A 17,672-nucleotide genomic window follows, 5' to 3' on the forward strand; every position below is an offset into this window, starting at 1 on the left:
TTTCACAAAGTATTTTGATAGTCAAATTTTTAGACAGTTACATTCAAAGACAAGAACCATGTTTGAATGGGACAAATTGTTTTAGTCAGTTCTTGTGTTTTCACGATGCTCGGATGAAAGCTTTAACTGCCAGTATTCTAATGCCTAGTCAATGGGGTGAGATTTTTATGAAACAGGATTTTTTTCATCAATAAAACAAATATTGTTTTTCTTAGCCTGTCCAACAGGAAATGGGGTTTATCTTTTTAAAAAATAAGATAGAGCACTGCCCTCCAACAGCTTAAACAGTGAAGAATAATTAATGATTTAAATATATATATTAAGGGCCAGGTTAATGTGCTGTCCAATATGGTAACCACAATCATATATGCTGTTGAGCATTTGGGATATGCCTGGTCTGAACTGAGATTTAAAGACTTATTATGAAAGTAAAAGTATATGTTATCTGAAGAATTTTTACATTGATTTCGTATTTAATTGATAATATTTTGGATGACCAAGTTAAGTAAAATATATTGTTAGAATTAATTTCAGACATTCTTACTTTCTTTAGCATGGCTATCAGAAAGTTAAAATTATAAATTAGGTGTATCTCCATTGATACCACTAGGTTGGCTAGGGGGTTGGCATTTTGAAAGAAGATGAGCATTCATAAATTAATTTTAAATTCAACACTTAACACAGAAACACACTTTACAATAGTAAAAAGACTGACATTATTGTCTCCGACCTCAAAGAAGCCCATATTCCTAAATTACATTCATGAGAGGGGTCTTTTGGTGCCCATCCATCGTTCTCCTATGATAGACTCTTTTGGGACCTTAAAGTTCAAGAGATTTACACTAGGAATTGAGTCTTTCAGGATTAGAATATGTGTGGCAGGTTGAGAGAACATAGCAGAGGTTATTCTGGGAATAGGTATGAACATTTACAAAGATGAAAGAGCATTGGGTGTTAGGGATCAACTAGGAGTTTGTAATTTCAGCAATGTAAAGTTAATAAAGTAGAATGAAGGAGGGGAGGGAGGAAAAATGTTTGTAAATGGTTTAAAAATATATGTGAATGGGTATGAACAATTTTTATTAATATTGTTTCTGGCTTAAATTATAGGGGGGATGACAGCATAACTATTAATTAATTTAAAATCTATTAATTAACCACTGAGAAATTATGTTCTAGGCACTTATCTAGGCAAGAAAAAGACACTGAACAAAAACAGACAGGACTTCATGCCCTCGTGGTCTAGAGACATTTAATTATGCAAAGCCAACAATGGGCAAGCAAATACAATACCCAATATATAATGCTGTGAAGAAATACAGCCTGGGAGGGAGATTGCAATTTAAAAATGTAGCTTCTGGGAAAGTTCTCATTGATTAGGTGACATTTGATCAAAGACCTGAAGGATGTCTGGGGTGGGGGTGGGGGCTGAAGGGAAGGCTCTGTGAGGGGATGGGCCTGGACTGATCCAGGAACCAGTTCTTAGGATAAACATATTGGGCATATATTTTACTAATTACTTGCATCCTCTTCATGCTCTTTCATATGCTTTATATTTCTACCTTTTATTATGAATGATATACATATATATCTAATCTTTTCTTTACAGTATAATGTTTCCAGAGCTAACTGCAATAAGATTATCATGCTGTTCACGGATGGAGGGGAGGAGAGAGCCCAGGAGATATTTGCCAAATACAACAAAGACAGAAAAGTGAGTGCAATTTTACAATCTTTTTTTTTGTTAATCTTCACCTGAGGATATTTTTTAATTGATTTTTAGAGTGAGTGGAGGTGGGGGAGAGAAGGTGAGAGAAAGAGAGAGAAACATCAATGTGAAAGGGAAACATTGATCATTTGCCTCCCATAGGCACCTGGACCAGGGATTGAACCCTCAACTTAGGTATGTGTCCTGACCAGGAATCGAACCATGCTCTCCTGGTTCATAGGTCGATGCTCAACCGCTGAGCCACAACTGCCAAGCTCATTTTTTTTTTAACAAAGGCATTTTGTGACATGCTACACCTCACGTTAAATGACTCATATCACATTTACTTTTGTAAAACTAATGAACCTCTCACATGCAATACTGCTGAATTTCTGTTAATATATTGTCTATTGTGCTTTAAGGACATGCACTTCTCTTAAAAACACATATCTTTTGTCAATACCAGAGCAACTTTGAAAATTCAGTAATTAGCCCTTAGTTTATATGATTTTTAAATAAATTTTATTTTTATTTAACATAAAAATTAAGATGTTCTTGAAGTTCAATAGTTTCCTTATTTTCTAACATGGGAAAACTTTGTTAAACAAACACATTTTCATCTCCTGGTATTCCTATGTTCTGTAACTACAAAATGAAAATAAATGATGACCAACAAACACTTTTAATTCAGTTCTACTTTTGAAAGTATTTGCATTTTGTTCAAATAGCATTTACATATTTAATTGTTTATGTCAAGGACAATATGTGTGCATATATGTGTGCATTTTATATATTAAAAATAGTATGTATCTGTATACGGGAGATTTTTTTCCACCATCTTCACATTGTTGTGGATGAATTGAAGAATCTTTTCTGGCTTCCTCTCCTCATTCAAACTTTCCAATCTTCCATGCACCTAGTGACCCTGTCTAAGGCATTTGCAGCCCACAGACCCTGATATGGAAGATAGTTATCTATCTTTGTCATCTAAGGATATGTATGATAGGCCAATTCCATACCTGCTCAATTAATATTTGTTAAATTATCAACTCAGAATTTCACTAGCCATATGATCTTTCAAATGACCAATGTTTAAAAGTGAAATTTGATAGCTTTAGATATATACATTTTCAGTACTCTTAAGAAGTCTATATTTGATTATAACTTTGTTTAAAATATACTCTTTAAACAAGAAGTTCATTTGTAGCTTAAAAATACCAAAATTATAGTCATGAAGAAAGTTTGATTAGCTTTTGAAAAAAAATCTGAAAACTACTCTTTGAATGCTATTTTTCTCCCAACCCTCTTGCTTGACACTAATATGGCTGCTAAATGCTTCATTTACAATCATTTTTCATCCACTTGACACCAGAAATCACTCAGAGCACCCAGGTAGGTGTGATGAGGTGCATCCGGAGAACTGATGAATGAAGCTACAGATACACAGCACAATTTACTGAGGCCAAAACGTTTGAGAGTTAGAACAGAATGTTTGGGTTCTTTAGCAAAATGTATTACTCTGGGGGATTATAGATAGGTACAGCTTTAAAACCAAATCCATGTTAATCTCCTCACACAGCTGTTTCAAATTAAAATGAATTCGCTTTCTAATCTTTACCTGCCGCAATGCCATTCCTTAGGGCTCACCCATGTGTACGAGACATCCTTAAAAATGGTGCCAGAAGTAAAATGAACTCTATCAGAGAGTCCAAACAAATGAATAAAGAAAAGTAAAACCAGACACAGAGCTGAAAGATAATTTCCAGGCCCAGCAAAATTAAGATAGTGGCCCTTCTGTAGAATAGCAAAGGGGTTGCTTAACATCACACATTTAAGCTTGTCTTGCCAGTTAGAACATTGCTCTCTGATTCTTAGCTTACTTCTCAGAATTAAAAAATGAAAGGCAGTCAAAACTAATAAAGTGGGTATTTCAAAACAACTAGTAAATGAATGAGAACAAGTGGAAAAAAGCATATGATAGATGGGGAATAATTTTCAAAATAAAGAATGCATAGCTATAAAATTTAATCCTCTGACAATAGATACATTATTTTTTAAATTAAATAAAAAGTATGTCCTAATTTTCTATCAAATCCAAAGTAGCGAGATATAATCTATACCCTATAAAATTTTAAAGCAAATCACAAATGGCTGACTCTGTGTATGTGTTTTATATGGTAACAGTGAATATTTTCAATTTTTCAACAGATGGTAGGGAAAATTATTCATGGAAAATAATTCATTGCCTTCTCTCTTGTCTCTCCCTGGCTACTTCATCAGGCAAGAATAAAGCCTTTAGAATGAATGTTCAAACATATGATAATGAGTGCATTCAGATGTGTAAATTTTTTAATGTGTTTTTATTTCAGAAAGGAAGTGAGATGGAGAGAGACAGAAACATCAGTGATGAGAGAGAATCACTGATTGGCTGCCTCCTGCATGCCCCCGACTAGGGGTTGAGCTTGAAACCCTGGCATGTCCCTGACTGGGTACCAAATGTGACCTCCTGTTTCATAGGTTGATGCTCAACCACTGAGCCACACTGGCTGGGCCAGATGTGTAAAATTATTTAATACTATTTAACAAATGCACTGCTTCTAAAATATCTGTAATAAAACTTTTCTTTAAAAAAAAAAAGACACTTTCAACAGTTTCCAAATGATTTTTAACGTTAGAACAGGAACTATACCTTGTTGATAAAATCAAATATATTATTTTATACCAGAGTTACTGGATAGCTGAAAGCAATAATTGCATTGTAAGACTGGCCCTGCCTATAGAGAGATTATCAAAGGCAGGTTTTGTGCATGTGTGTGTGTGACTGTGTCCTCTTCTTTAACAGGTTTATTTACATTTGTTTCTGAATAAAGTTAATGTTGACAGTTACCTAAACTAAGGAAAATGTTATCAGACTAGTGGCCTGATGCATGAAATTTGTGCAAGAGTAGGCCCACTCAGCCCTGGCTGCCTTGGCCCTCACAGTCCCCACTGCCTCTGGGCCCCAACTCCGCCCACTGGTCTTCTGGAAGGTCATTCCCCCATCAGCCTAATTAGCATATTAACTCTTTATTATTTAGGATATATTTCCTTCAGTCTTGAGTAATATTACTTTATGTATTTTATAATCTTTAATATCTAAAACAAATCTTATGAAAAATGAGGTTAAGTATTAATTAAGCAGACAGTGTAAAATATAGCATAAATATTAGAGTATAGAAACTGCACTTGAAGTAATTTCTAGGTAGAACTGTATCACCTGCATTTGGGATTGCCCATTGTTTGTGTTAAAACTTCATATCAGAAAAGGCATTCCGTTCTCCTTTTTCTGTGGCTGCCTTATTGATAGATGAACAACTCTGTTTACAATATATCTCTGTAGCTGTCTTCCTCACCCAATCTTTCTAGAGTGGCCCCTTCCCCCAGAAACGCCCTTAGCTTTCTCTATGTCAGCATCCTTTTTTCTTTCTGTTTTCTTTCTGCTATATTACCATTTTTAATTTGACGAATGTATTTGTTCACTCTTTAATTTGAACTCCCCTCTATTATAAGGTAGGGTTTCTGTTAATTCATAAGCCAACCATTGAACCTTAGTGGTTCGCACAGTGCTTGAAACACAGTAGTTGCTACATGATTACTGACATACAAGATATCAGTAAATATGCAATAAATATGCACCTGAGGTAAACCATAAGAAATGCATAAATGTCAGGAGAAACTCATAGCTTTGTTCTTTTAATGGGAAGTCGCTTAAAACAATATTTGTCTTATAATTGGAATGTGGAGTAAAATTGACGGTCTATTCTTACACATCATCTTATAAGTAGGGAGGATTTAAGTTTATATAAAAATGATTGTATCAATGGCACTTTTCCATTGACCCTAATCAGTCCAACACATAGTTTTTCATGAGGATTCTCATTATTAGTGTCAGTAAAGTATTTGGCTTTACTCAAGAATAACATCTGAAATAAATCACTATATTGCTTATTTTCTGATATCTCAGCTGACAGCAGTCTTTGCAGAGATACAAATTGCTTGGAAATGCAATGGGCCTGTAACTTATTCTTTCTTTATAAAGTACTATAAATGAAGGCAGAAGGCGGGGGAACTCAAAATTTCTTCCTTATAATCTGACCATGTAAGGGTGATTCATTATAGTTGTTGTTTATAAATTAAAAATACCATCAAAATCCCAAGTCATGCATCTGTGTTATGCACCCACATGTAAGATATGAGAGAAAAAGAAATATCTGCTTCTTTCAGATAAAAGTGGATGACTATTGCATTTCATTTTTCTTTTTAAAGTTGTTTCATATTGTTAACTTAAATCCAACAAACATCCATTAAATTATTGCTTCTGTCAGACCCTCGGAAATTCCGTACAGACATATCTCATAGGAACAAAATGACATTTAGACAATATTAGACTCTTTTATTTAGAGCTTATTGTTAAATGTAAGAGAGTGAGCCAAATTTTTTCTTTTAGAAAGGTATTATTTTGAGGAATTTTAAGTTCATTTTGAGGCATGAAAGGCTAATGTCCCGCTAATGGGAAACGTTACCTCTTTGAATTCTGATGGTTTGACTACAGAAGACATTCTATCATCACTGTTACTGTTGTTATAATTACCATCATCTTCATTACCGTAGCTAATATGTACAGAGCTCACAATTTTTCATATAATATAAATGCTTCACATGTATCATTTTATTTTCAACTGGATTAATCATTTGATAAAAGTGTTTTTATTATCATCCTCATTGCCATTTTGGAAATTAGAAATTCAGAATTTGAGAAGTTAAAGTAACTTTTTGAAAGTCTCACAGCTATTAAGTGACAGAGTCAAGAGTTTAAATGCTCTACAGTCCACATTTCTAACCCTTTGTGGAATGTGCCTGGCTGGTCCTCTGTCTCTCTCTTCTCCTGGGCAGCCTTGTGGCTATGCCAGTCATCATTGCCCACCCAGGAGCCTTCCTTCTTGTTGGACAACAGGATTTTACCACTGAAGGACATGCTTCCCACAGCTTTAACAGACAAAGATGGATGAAACTCAGCTGTCAAAATTTGGCAGGCTGCAAGTACCTTTCAGATCATTGGGCTTTATAAAATAAAGTGTGAAAGGGGTATTTGGACACTTTTATTTACTTTATAATACTATAAAACTAGAGATGTGGGTTATTCAAATGCTCTGGATTCTGGGATCTTTGTGAGTTCTGGAAACCACTGCAGAATTTTCTTCTAAAATACTCAGTCTAATCTCCTATTTTTATAGGCGTAAAGCCAAAAGTTTTAGTACACATAGTAAATTAATAAAACGCATTTCTGACATCATTTCTCTAATATGTTTCGATAGCTGAAGTTTTTATTTTAGTTTTATTGGCTTTCTTTCTTCATAGTCTCATTTCCATTATTCCTTGGAGATTTGCCTAATGCAAATTAAACTTGAACTCTGGGTAACTGATAATTGTCGAGGTGACAGTTTCCAGTAACTGTGTTCTGCTGGGAAACGAGAAATTCCTATGATTTTTTAAAATAGTTTGACCCTCTGGCTTTGGAAAAATCTTAATTGACGACAAGCATTTTATTCTTCAACAAACAAAACAAAATAAAGAGATTAGCAGAAGTCCAGTATAGGATAAAGTTATAAATCATTTGCATATTATAAGAAACAAATCAGTAATGTATTTCAAATAACAAAATTTGTTAATTAAAAGTTTTCTCTGATCAAATAAGGCAGACTTGATGTATCAGCTTTATATTATTGGAATTATAATTTCTCTATTCAGAGAAAATTTGGTTTTTGAAACAACTAAAGACCAATTATGAGAGTTTGAGGCTAGTAAGGACTGATGTTTGTTTTTAGTTTAATTTTATTAAATACACTCTTAAATTACTATTGAGTCTATGCATAGGCTTATGCTTATACAACTAAACATGAGTCAAGGGTTATGAGAATTTGTTTTTATTCTTTAGGAATTAATGCAGTACATAAGTGGTACGTGAATTAAGTATATTTTATTTTGCCTGCAAAAGTTTAACTCCATTGAGCAAGTCTAAATAACATAAAAAAAAGGTTAAGAATTTACCATGATATAATGAAACTGCCCAGATTACAAAATGCAAGACAGCTATGAGCCCTGTTTCGGCTCTGCTCTGTTAAAATTAATTGCTTTACATGTCAGATAGCATGGCATATGTCTTAGATCCCTCTGGTGAGAAGGTGAGACCACTCATTTGAGTATGGGCCTTTTGTTCATTTAACAAATATTTATTTCCATTTATTTATAAGACACTAAAATAGATACAATAGATAAAATAGTGTAACCTTGGAACTGTTTTAACCTAATCCAATGTTTATTTAACACTACTTTCCCATATTATTTCTGTTAAAGATCTGGGCACCAGCATTATCAAAATATTTTTCAAAGCAACCTATGATTGTATATGTCTCATATATGTACCTCATAGAAGTGAATATTTCAAAACATGAACCTGTTGAAAATCACACAAATTAGTTGAGGAACATTTATCAAATTTTCTATATTATTTAGAAAAGTTTTTAGTTTGCATTTGTTACATGAATCTAATATTGTGATTATAAATGTACCATGCAGCATAAGTAATTTTTTTTACAAAAATTGACTTTGTCTTGATATAGAGTTGGTTTAAATTAATTTGTTTGAGGCTTTAGATAAAATACATAGCTTGTGTGAGTACACATTAAGGATTTTGAGTTATTTTGTGTGTCATTTTATTTAAGACCATCCAAATGCACTAATAAGAAAAGAGCTCTAAAAATATACATAATTGGGAATGTAGTTTACTTGATTTTTAAATTGTGCATATTCCAAGGAATCGCTTTATTTTTCCTTTACCTAAAATTATAGCTAAATCTGAAGTATAAATTTAAAGAAGTGGAAAACATGAGAGCAGGGCATAGCAATCATCTCTGTGGATCTGAGTATCTGGAGTTTTAGAGTTAGTTCATTATTCCACAGGGTGGCAGTAATATTATATAGAATAGGACGAATACCATCTCAAGTCCAAGTGGAAAGTCAGTGTGCAAAAAAATCATCTTTTAAATTTCATTAATTCATCATGTACATGCACTATAACGTGTATTTCACATGTTTATGAAGTTAAAATTCTTTCATAATTACCTATTATGTATAAAACAAAGCTAAATTAGATATAGTTATGGCATCTGCGAGTGAAATAATTTTATTGATTTTTTTTTCATTGTCATATAAGGAATTTAAAATTTTAGGTAATTCTTAAAGTATACTTTTTCTTAACCAAACTTAAGTATACTTTTTCTGAACCAAATATATATTTTTTAAATTATTTCTGAAAATTCTAAGATAATCTGAAATCATTAAATATATACATGCATCTGATTGGTGTATATGTATGTATATGTGTGTGTATATATCCATCAAGAGAAAAATAAGAATCTTAGATATAGTAGAAAGATTTTGTAAATATTATAATGGTAAGGTAGTTGCAGAAATTATAAAAAGGTTACATTTAAAATTCTTGAGATTTTATTACCCGCATGGAGTTCGGAAAATTTCAGAAAGAAAAATACCTTTTAAAATGTTGACAGTAGTCCTGATGGTGTGGCTCAGTGGATTGAGCATCTTCCCATGAACCAAGAGGTTACTGGTTCAATTCCAGGTCAGGGCACATGCCCAGGTTGCGGGCTAAATCCCCAGTAGGGGGCGTGCATGAGGTAGCAGATTGATGTGTCTCTCTTGTGGATGTTTCTAGCTCTCTCCCTCTCTTTAAAATAAATAAAAAACATATTAAAGTATTTACAGTAAATAAACTATAATTGAAAAATAAAAAATATAATGCTTTATAAAGATAACATCTTTTTAAAAATGTTGACAATTAAAGCATATACATTTGTTATATGGGAAGGATTCAATCAGTTCATGTTATAGTCTAATAGCCAAGGACCTATGTGAAAAATGAACAAAGACAGATGGGGTGGTGGTGGAAATGAATGTCCTTTAAAATTTTATGAAAATTTAACTATGACTTACAAGCTTTTTTTAAAAAAACCCTTATGTTTTTGGCTGATTTGTGTTTATTTGGACTATTTGATGAAAAACATCACTCAAAATAATGACATGGTATGTCTAAGTGTAGCATCTATGTCTCCATGTTATTAGAAATGCTTGCTTGGAAGGGACATATTAGTGGTATTCATATATTTCCTTTTAATGCAAAGTGTTTCAGGGAAAATTTTTTTCCTAGAATACTGTTGTGGGAACAGGAACAATGAGAGAAAGCAATGCTTTAAGTTGAAAAGTGGAGACATGCTTTCACATGTTAATTATAAAGACAATCCCCGAGTGCTCTCTGGAGCATCTGGGTTTGTTCCCTGCCCTGAATTCATGTGACAGTTGTGTAGGGGCTAGCATTTAAATCGAGTCATCAGTAGGGTGGTCAACCTGCTTATGCAAAAGTATTTCCATTTAGGAGTAAGTTCAACTATATAAGCAGTAACACTCCATGGAAATATATAGGCAGCCTAAAAAGGGATCCAAGTGAAGAATTTAAGAAAATGAATCTTGTATTTTGAGAGAGGAAAAAGTGTCATTAGTCACTCACTTTTGTTAACCTAGAACCAGTCATTTGTTCTTGCAACTTGAGGTGATTAAAACTCAGCTGTGTCCACCAAAGGGCTCGGTACATAACTAGCTAAGGCAAACCTGGACGACTCAAGGGTGGCTCACACACAACTTTACAAGTGAAACAGCAACATCCCCGATGTACCTTTTCGGGCAGGGCTTGTTATAATGTGGTTTCTGTGTGGCCGAGACAAGTGAGAGGACAGAGAACAGATGTGAAATCTCTTTTGAGATTTGAGTTCTGCAATCATGTGGAAAAGATGAAACAGATGAAACAATTAGAAAATGTCAATTCAAACAGTCAATCGACATGAATTAGGGAAAAGCTCTTAACATAGTTCAAACCAGAACATGAAAATCATGGAAAAGTAATTTTCTGCATGTTTATCTTTAGAAAAAGCTGAAATGTGGAACTTAGAATATTGGTTTAGATTACAAAATTGGTAAAAATCAACCCATGTTAAATAGCCATTGCGTTAAATACTGGTTAGCATCATTAAATTTGTCCTCTATCTACACTTTTATAGTATTATTTAAATTCAATGCCTCTCAATAAATATTTAAACTACTATAATTTAACAGCCATCTCAATTAAGTTTTAAAGATTTGCATATTTTATAACATGTTAGAAACTGTCTATTTTGATTCTCTTTAAAAATCATAGGAGCTTAAAATATTTATATACACCGACCATCTTTTATAGAAAATAAGTAATATAACTAGTATAATCATACCTATGCATTCTAAATATTTCCATAGTGTGAAAGTAGTAAAAACATCACTAAATTTAATTGCCTTAAGCAACTAAAAGTATAACGATGTCCTTTATGTATACACTAGAGGCCCAGTGCACAACATTTGTGCACTCAGTGTGTGTGTGTGTGTGTGTGTGTGTGTGTGTGTGTGTGTGGCGGGGGTGTCCCTCAGCCCACCTGTGCCCATTCGCATTCTGGGGGTCCTTGGGGGGATGTCCATGGGGAGCAGGCCTAACCCAGCAGTCAGACATCCTAAGCACTGCCACGGAGGCGGGAGAGGCTCCCACCACCGCCACTGCACTCGCCAGCCATGAGCCCAGCTTCTGGCTGAGCAGCGCTCGTAAAACAGGTGAACCTAGATTGGACCTGAAAGATGCTGTTTCTACTAATAAAACCTTAGTTATGATCTTGCCATAGGATCAGGATATGGTGCAGGGCACCTTTAAATGTCATAACTGAAGTCTGTGGTGATATTTTTTTTCTGTCTGGTGCCTTCCATAATGTTTTTCTGGTCTCAATTTTTCTTGTCCCATTAATCAACTATGAAAAACATGCTTTTATTTATTTATTTTTTTTTTACTTTAGCTATATTGTTGTGCAGTTTAATTAAAGGATATGCAGCCTAACAGATACCTAAATTTTTATTCACCAGGTACGTGTATTCACATTTTCTGTTGGTCAACATAATTATGACAGAGGACCTATTCAGTGGATGGCCTGTGAAAATAAAGGTAATATCCATTTTCATCACCACGTTTTATTAGAAAAAAAATAACTTGGTAGTTGTAGTTCTACATATTACTATTTAAAATAATCTAAAGTTGTAGCTAATTTTATAGGACTCAAGGCTAGAATAAGATGCTGACAATGTTTTCTGTGGAAAAACAACACAACAGACTTTTTGTTACATTATATAAAAATTCAGACACTGGCGATATTGTACATTCATAAAAGGATATATTAAATGATACTTAATGATGCTTATTAAATATAACCTTAATGTGAAAAACTAACAATGTAAGAATACCTAAATTATATAAAACTTGGACATAAGAAAGTGCGACATATGTACATTTTTGTCTGGTTAAATTATTGTTGTTTTAAAAATGTTATTTTACACATTTCTAAATAATTTATATTTTGTGTAGTAAGTCCATATTGCCTCTGTACTCAGAAAAAATATAAGATGTTATTTGAAAGGTAAACAGTGATCACATAGGAATAGAAAGAACCTAAATTTATTCTTAAAGTTATATTTAGCCACAAATTTTATATAAATATGATTATCAGATACCCATGATCATTCGTTGTCAATAATTTCCCCCATAGAAAACATGTTTAATGTTATCAGGTTCACTACTGTTTTGTGGAAAAATAAGTTATTTTGTACAATATGAGATAATGTAGCAACATTTCTAATAAACTATGTATCTGTAATGAATATACAATAATCAATAATTTTCAAATTTATTGGTGGTGGTAATATTTTACTGTTTGCACAATTAAGGTGAAAAAATGTTTTTCTTACGAAGCCATAAATAATTGCATGAACACTTCTAAAATATATTTTCATAAATACGTGTACATATGTTTCAGGTTATTATTATGAAATTCCTTCCATTGGGGCGATAAGAATCAATACTCAGGTACAGTTTTTTCAAACCTTTATTAAATTATTGTTTTCAAAGTATAAGGTATTTTCTGAATTATATGTGCTCAATATGCAGAAAATAGGTGAAAATGAAAATATTTTACGTAATAAGTTTACGTTTATGCATAATATTACATTTGTAACAACATGATGAGTATTATGGGAATGTATTGTTGTTTTTTATTCCTCACCCAACGATATGTTTTTATTGATTTTAGAGACAGAGGAAGGGAGAGGGAGAGAGAGAGAGAACATATATTGCTTGCCTCCTGACCAGAGATAGAACCCGAAACCTGGGTATATGCCTTGACTGGGAATCAAGTCCATGACCCTTTGAAGCACTGTGATGTGGCTCCAACCAACTGAGTACACCAGCCAGGGCAGCAATGTATTACTTTGTATTTCATTAAGGTTCCGAGGGTTCTAAAACTCAAACATAAAATATATAAGTATATTGTTCTTCTCAGATGTGAAAAACATCGTACAAAACAAATACAATCAAAGTGACTAATAGTCTCATCTCATGTAATTTGAACTTGATTCTCTTGCAAATAATTTAAATGAGGGTTTTTTTTTTCCCAGTTGTCGGTATCACATAGAAAATGAAACTGTAATTATTTTGGACAAATTATATAAGTTCTTACTAAGAATTTACATCCCCAAATAACCCTTGTAGATATATTTACCTGTTTAAAATAAACTTACATCAAGGAGATGGTTTTTCTACAACCATTTAAGGAGGAGAGATCAACCAAAGGACTTTTATGCATGCATATAAGTCTAACCAATGAGACAACAGGGAAGTGAGGGCATGAGTGGGGGTTTTGGGGGGGCAATTGGGTGATAAGGACACATATGTAGTACCTTAACAAAGAAAAATAAGTAAATAAATAAAATACATAGAAGAAGAAAAACATGCCTGGTCAGTAACTTTATACATTGAAACAATTAAGTTAATTTAATTGTTTTATTTTTAAGTATTCATAAATTACTGTTTGAAGCCATAGCTCAATTTTGAATATAACTGAGGATCTGTAAAATAGACTAAGTCAAATTTAGCTTAAATAATGTGAAATTTGTGGAAATGAATTCTGAATACATTGAACGTTGAAATGAAACAGCAGCTGCATTTGAGTCTGATGTCTAGATTTGGCACAGTATTTCATTTATTTTTTTTATATGTTTAAATGTAGTTTTGAATTTCAGCCAAACAATCTATGATATGAAAGCAAATACGTGGCTGCTTTATTATTTCAAATTTGTGCAGTTCCATCCAGTAAATCACAGAGCCTAAAATAGTTTAGATTAACATAAAACAATTCACAAGGAACATATTTCACTTATCATTGGCTTTGCCACAGAAAGATAATGTTTTGATCGTTACTAGGAAAAACTAGGGTAGATATATTTTATAAATAATGTAAGTCAAATAATGTTGATTCAGAGTATGTAGTTATGCCATTTAAGGAGTGCCCAAAGTAGGAATTGAATGATTACATGCTTACTGTCTTAATAATTTTGACTCCATATTCATTTTTAACTCTAGATAATTTTTCTTCTGTGGAGATGGATTTTTTAACACAGCATTTTTAATTTTCAACTATTTTACTTTTTTTTTTTAATGAATAGGAATATTTGGATGTTCTGGGAAGACCAATGGTTTTAGCAGGAGACAAAGCTAAGCAAGTCCAATGGACAAATGTGTACCTGGATGCACTGGTAAGAGGTCGGCTATTGAACCAAAGACTGTCATAACAAAAGCACACAGCTGACTTCTTTGTAGATGACATTTCCCTTTTCCATTTCACTAAACCTTTTTAAAAACCCTATCACAACTTTTTTAAACTAGAACTTAGATAATCTAAATACGAAGCTATACTTGTATAGTAGAGAACCACAGATATAAAGTGTTATCTCTTTTTTAGTTGATCCATTAAGAATGTAAAGTTTCCGACCATGAATTTATGGGCATTACCATAACTTTTTCAATAGCTATGTGAAAAATGCTGAAAGTCTTGTGAATCAGTACCTGTTACTGCAGGTTTTGAACAAGAATTTTTGAAGTATTTTAAAAGTAGACCTCCACTAGCAGAAGCATTTGTAGTTTCAGTAAATCAAGCCAGATCCCCAAAAAACTCAGAAGTACATGCAGTTAGACAAGCAAGAAATCTTACCTTATTCTGAATTCAGTACAAACCTAATCACTTCTTCATATATAAACTCTTGCTTTAGGTTGTTTTATAAACAACCCCAGATGTTTATAAAAATAGACCCTTGAGGTGATCAAATCTGGTATGAAATAAGAAAAGCATGTTCACTTGCCCATTACACAATTACAACTTTAGTACAGGTATTCAATTATATTTTAAGGTGGAAGTTCTCAGCTGTGGGTGATTTCCCCCTTCGCAGGTCATTTGGAAATACCTACATAGATATTTCTAGCACGATGACTGAGGGGCAGAGGCCCTGCAGGCACGCTGCTAAACACCCTACTATGGACGAGAGAACTCCCACCCTCCCACCATGCACACGCAACAAAGAATCATCCAGCTCAAAATGTTAATAGGGCTGAATCTGAGGGAAAAATATGTTAATGTAAATTTTTCTTTCCTGATATGAAAGTTATAGACAGTAATTATCATACTTAAGAAATATTCATCTGCTTAATCTTAATAAGACTTTATTAATGATTTTACTAATGTACATATTAGAGAGAATCAAAGTACTAAGCTCTGAAAAGTACATAGTGATTCAATAACCCTTTTTCCTACTTGAAATTTAATTATATGCTGATTCAACTGTTCTAAATACAACGATGAACCCAAGGGGCAAAATGCAACCCACTTAAATTACTTATCATTTGGTTCTTGTAAAATAAACATATACAGGAAGTTAGAAGGAACATAGGCACTATTAGCAGCAGCCTTGCATGCTAAGGCCGATAAAGTGAAGCTTGCTACCTCAGGCCCCTGGTTAAAATTACTGTCCAGTGTTCCTTCTTGACATCACATATTTATTTAAGGTCACATGGTCATCTAAAGCTATGGCCAAATTTCATCCTTTCCCAAATCCATCACAGTACAGAGTATGATAGGAGGGGTCAATAATTATGACCTGTAGTGTTTCCTATGACCAGAAGTTCATTCACCAACATCTGTGCACTGTTGGTGAGGTTCTTACTGACAGCACAAAAGACATTAGGAAGAAACGTTGGTTCTAAATATGCTGTTCTATAAGCTGAAACTAAATGTCAAAAAAGGACACATATTCTTTTTGCTCACTTGAAAATGAAAAGTGACCCATCTTATATTTCTAATGATTTGTTTAGAGTCTCTGCACATAGCAGATTCAAAACAAATGCTGGTCAAAATAACTGTTATACTAAGAAGTAAAAGGGAAAATACTCCAAGACTGTAATAAGTATAATGAGCAAATGAAAAGGTATCTGGAAATTCAGAAGAAATAAGCCATATATTTTGAGATAAAGTAGGGTGAGGTTAAAAAGATGGTGGCATTTTTTTCTGATTTTCCACTTCAGGTTAGGTTTTTATTATTGGTGATGAGCAGTGAACCAGGATGAAAGTTGCGAAGTGCTGGGTATATGAAGGAATGATACATAAGTCACTTCAGGAGATAATGAGAGAAAGGACAGAAACAAGACTGGAGCAGTATTAGAGAGGGTTCACTTTATTTGGGATGTAAAGTGAGGTTCTGCACATAAAAAGAGAGAGGGGGAAAAAGAGCTGGGTTCTAGAAAATAAATACCAAATAAATTCCAGGAGAGCAGAAATCTTGTTTTGTTCCTCTTTTCTAATTCTCTAGAAAGGAGTACAGTTGTTGTGTGTGTTTTTTTGTTGTTGTTGTTTTCTGTCTGCTGTATAAATAAGGGAGAAAATGATTGTTGGCCACCAATGAGTTTATCCATGAATTTATTTAATATATTAGTCTTGTGTCTTATTTTAGAACATGTTACAGTATATATATGCTAATTAGAGTATTCTATACAAATGCAAAAGTGATCCAAGAAAGAGATTATATCCATATATACATTATCTTATTCTATACTAGCATGTATGCGCATTATAACTCAAATGGAAAGTTTGCCAAGAGCAATCTTCAATTAATTATTTTTTGGGGGGACTAGTTTTATGAATTACCTGTAATTTTGACTTTTTTGAGATGACATTTTCATTGTGAACATTAATTTGCACAATTAAGGATGCTTTCATTGTCAAATGGTCTTGTTTAGGACTGATTAGAGAGCTAATGTATAAATCATCATGCACCCAACTATGTGTAGGTGTTTCCTTCACTTTATTTGTCCCCCAAATTTAGTATCTTGTTCTACTGAAAGCCTCTCTATGATTATCCTTCCTCACTTTATTTGGTTTCCATTATTTTTTGTGCTTCCCACATGCACATTTTTAAACCCTAGTCTAGGACATTTCTCCATGAGACCATGCTGTTTCTAGAATGAGAACAGGGGTCCTGAGATTTGGATTTAGGGTTATTATTCACAAGAAGATTCACTAATATTTTTCACTAATATCATTCACTATTTTCTCAGCTTAGCTGAGAAATTTTTGACAATTTTAAAATTATTTTAAAAATGACTGTTAAAAATGGTTTTTGACATGAAATAGTGGTAAATATATAGGTAGCCTATATTTCTTTATTAGTCAGATGACACTAATAAAGAAAAGGGAACCTCTGACTTGAAAATCAGTTCATTTGGACTAATCCATGGTCTCATCTACACTAATAAAAGAGAAAAATGGTAATTGGCGTACGACGCTACCCTTTTCATTGGCTAATCAGGGCTATATGCAAATTAATTGCCAACTCAGATGGCAGTTAACTGACAACAAAGATGGCAGTTAATTTGCATATGTAGAGAGGCGAAAGGGAAAGCAGGAAG

The 17,672-nt window shown here is 33.2% G+C and overlaps 1 protein-coding gene across 1 annotated transcript in view; it reads left to right on the plus strand.

Moving 5' to 3' along the window:
* CACNA2D1 (calcium voltage-gated channel auxiliary subunit alpha2delta 1) overlaps nt 1–17,672 on the plus strand; it is a 319,906-nt gene that overhangs the window by 240,756 nt on the left and 61,478 nt on the right. Inside the window, exons 11-14 of the mRNA XM_015572696.1 lie at nt 1,610–1,714; nt 11,756–11,834; nt 12,700–12,749; nt 14,384–14,473. Of these exons, the coding sequence (XP_015428182.1) occupies nt 1,610–1,714; nt 11,756–11,834; nt 12,700–12,749; nt 14,384–14,473 (324 nt within the window). The remainder of the gene's footprint in view (nt 1–1,609; nt 1,715–11,755; nt 11,835–12,699; nt 12,750–14,383; nt 14,474–17,672) is intronic.

Source organism: Myotis davidii, unplaced genomic scaffold (genome assembly GCF_000327345.1).
Source record: "Myotis davidii unplaced genomic scaffold, ASM32734v1 scaffold49, whole genome shotgun sequence".
Classification (NCBI taxonomy): Eukaryota; Metazoa; Chordata; class Mammalia; order Chiroptera; family Vespertilionidae; genus Myotis; species Myotis davidii.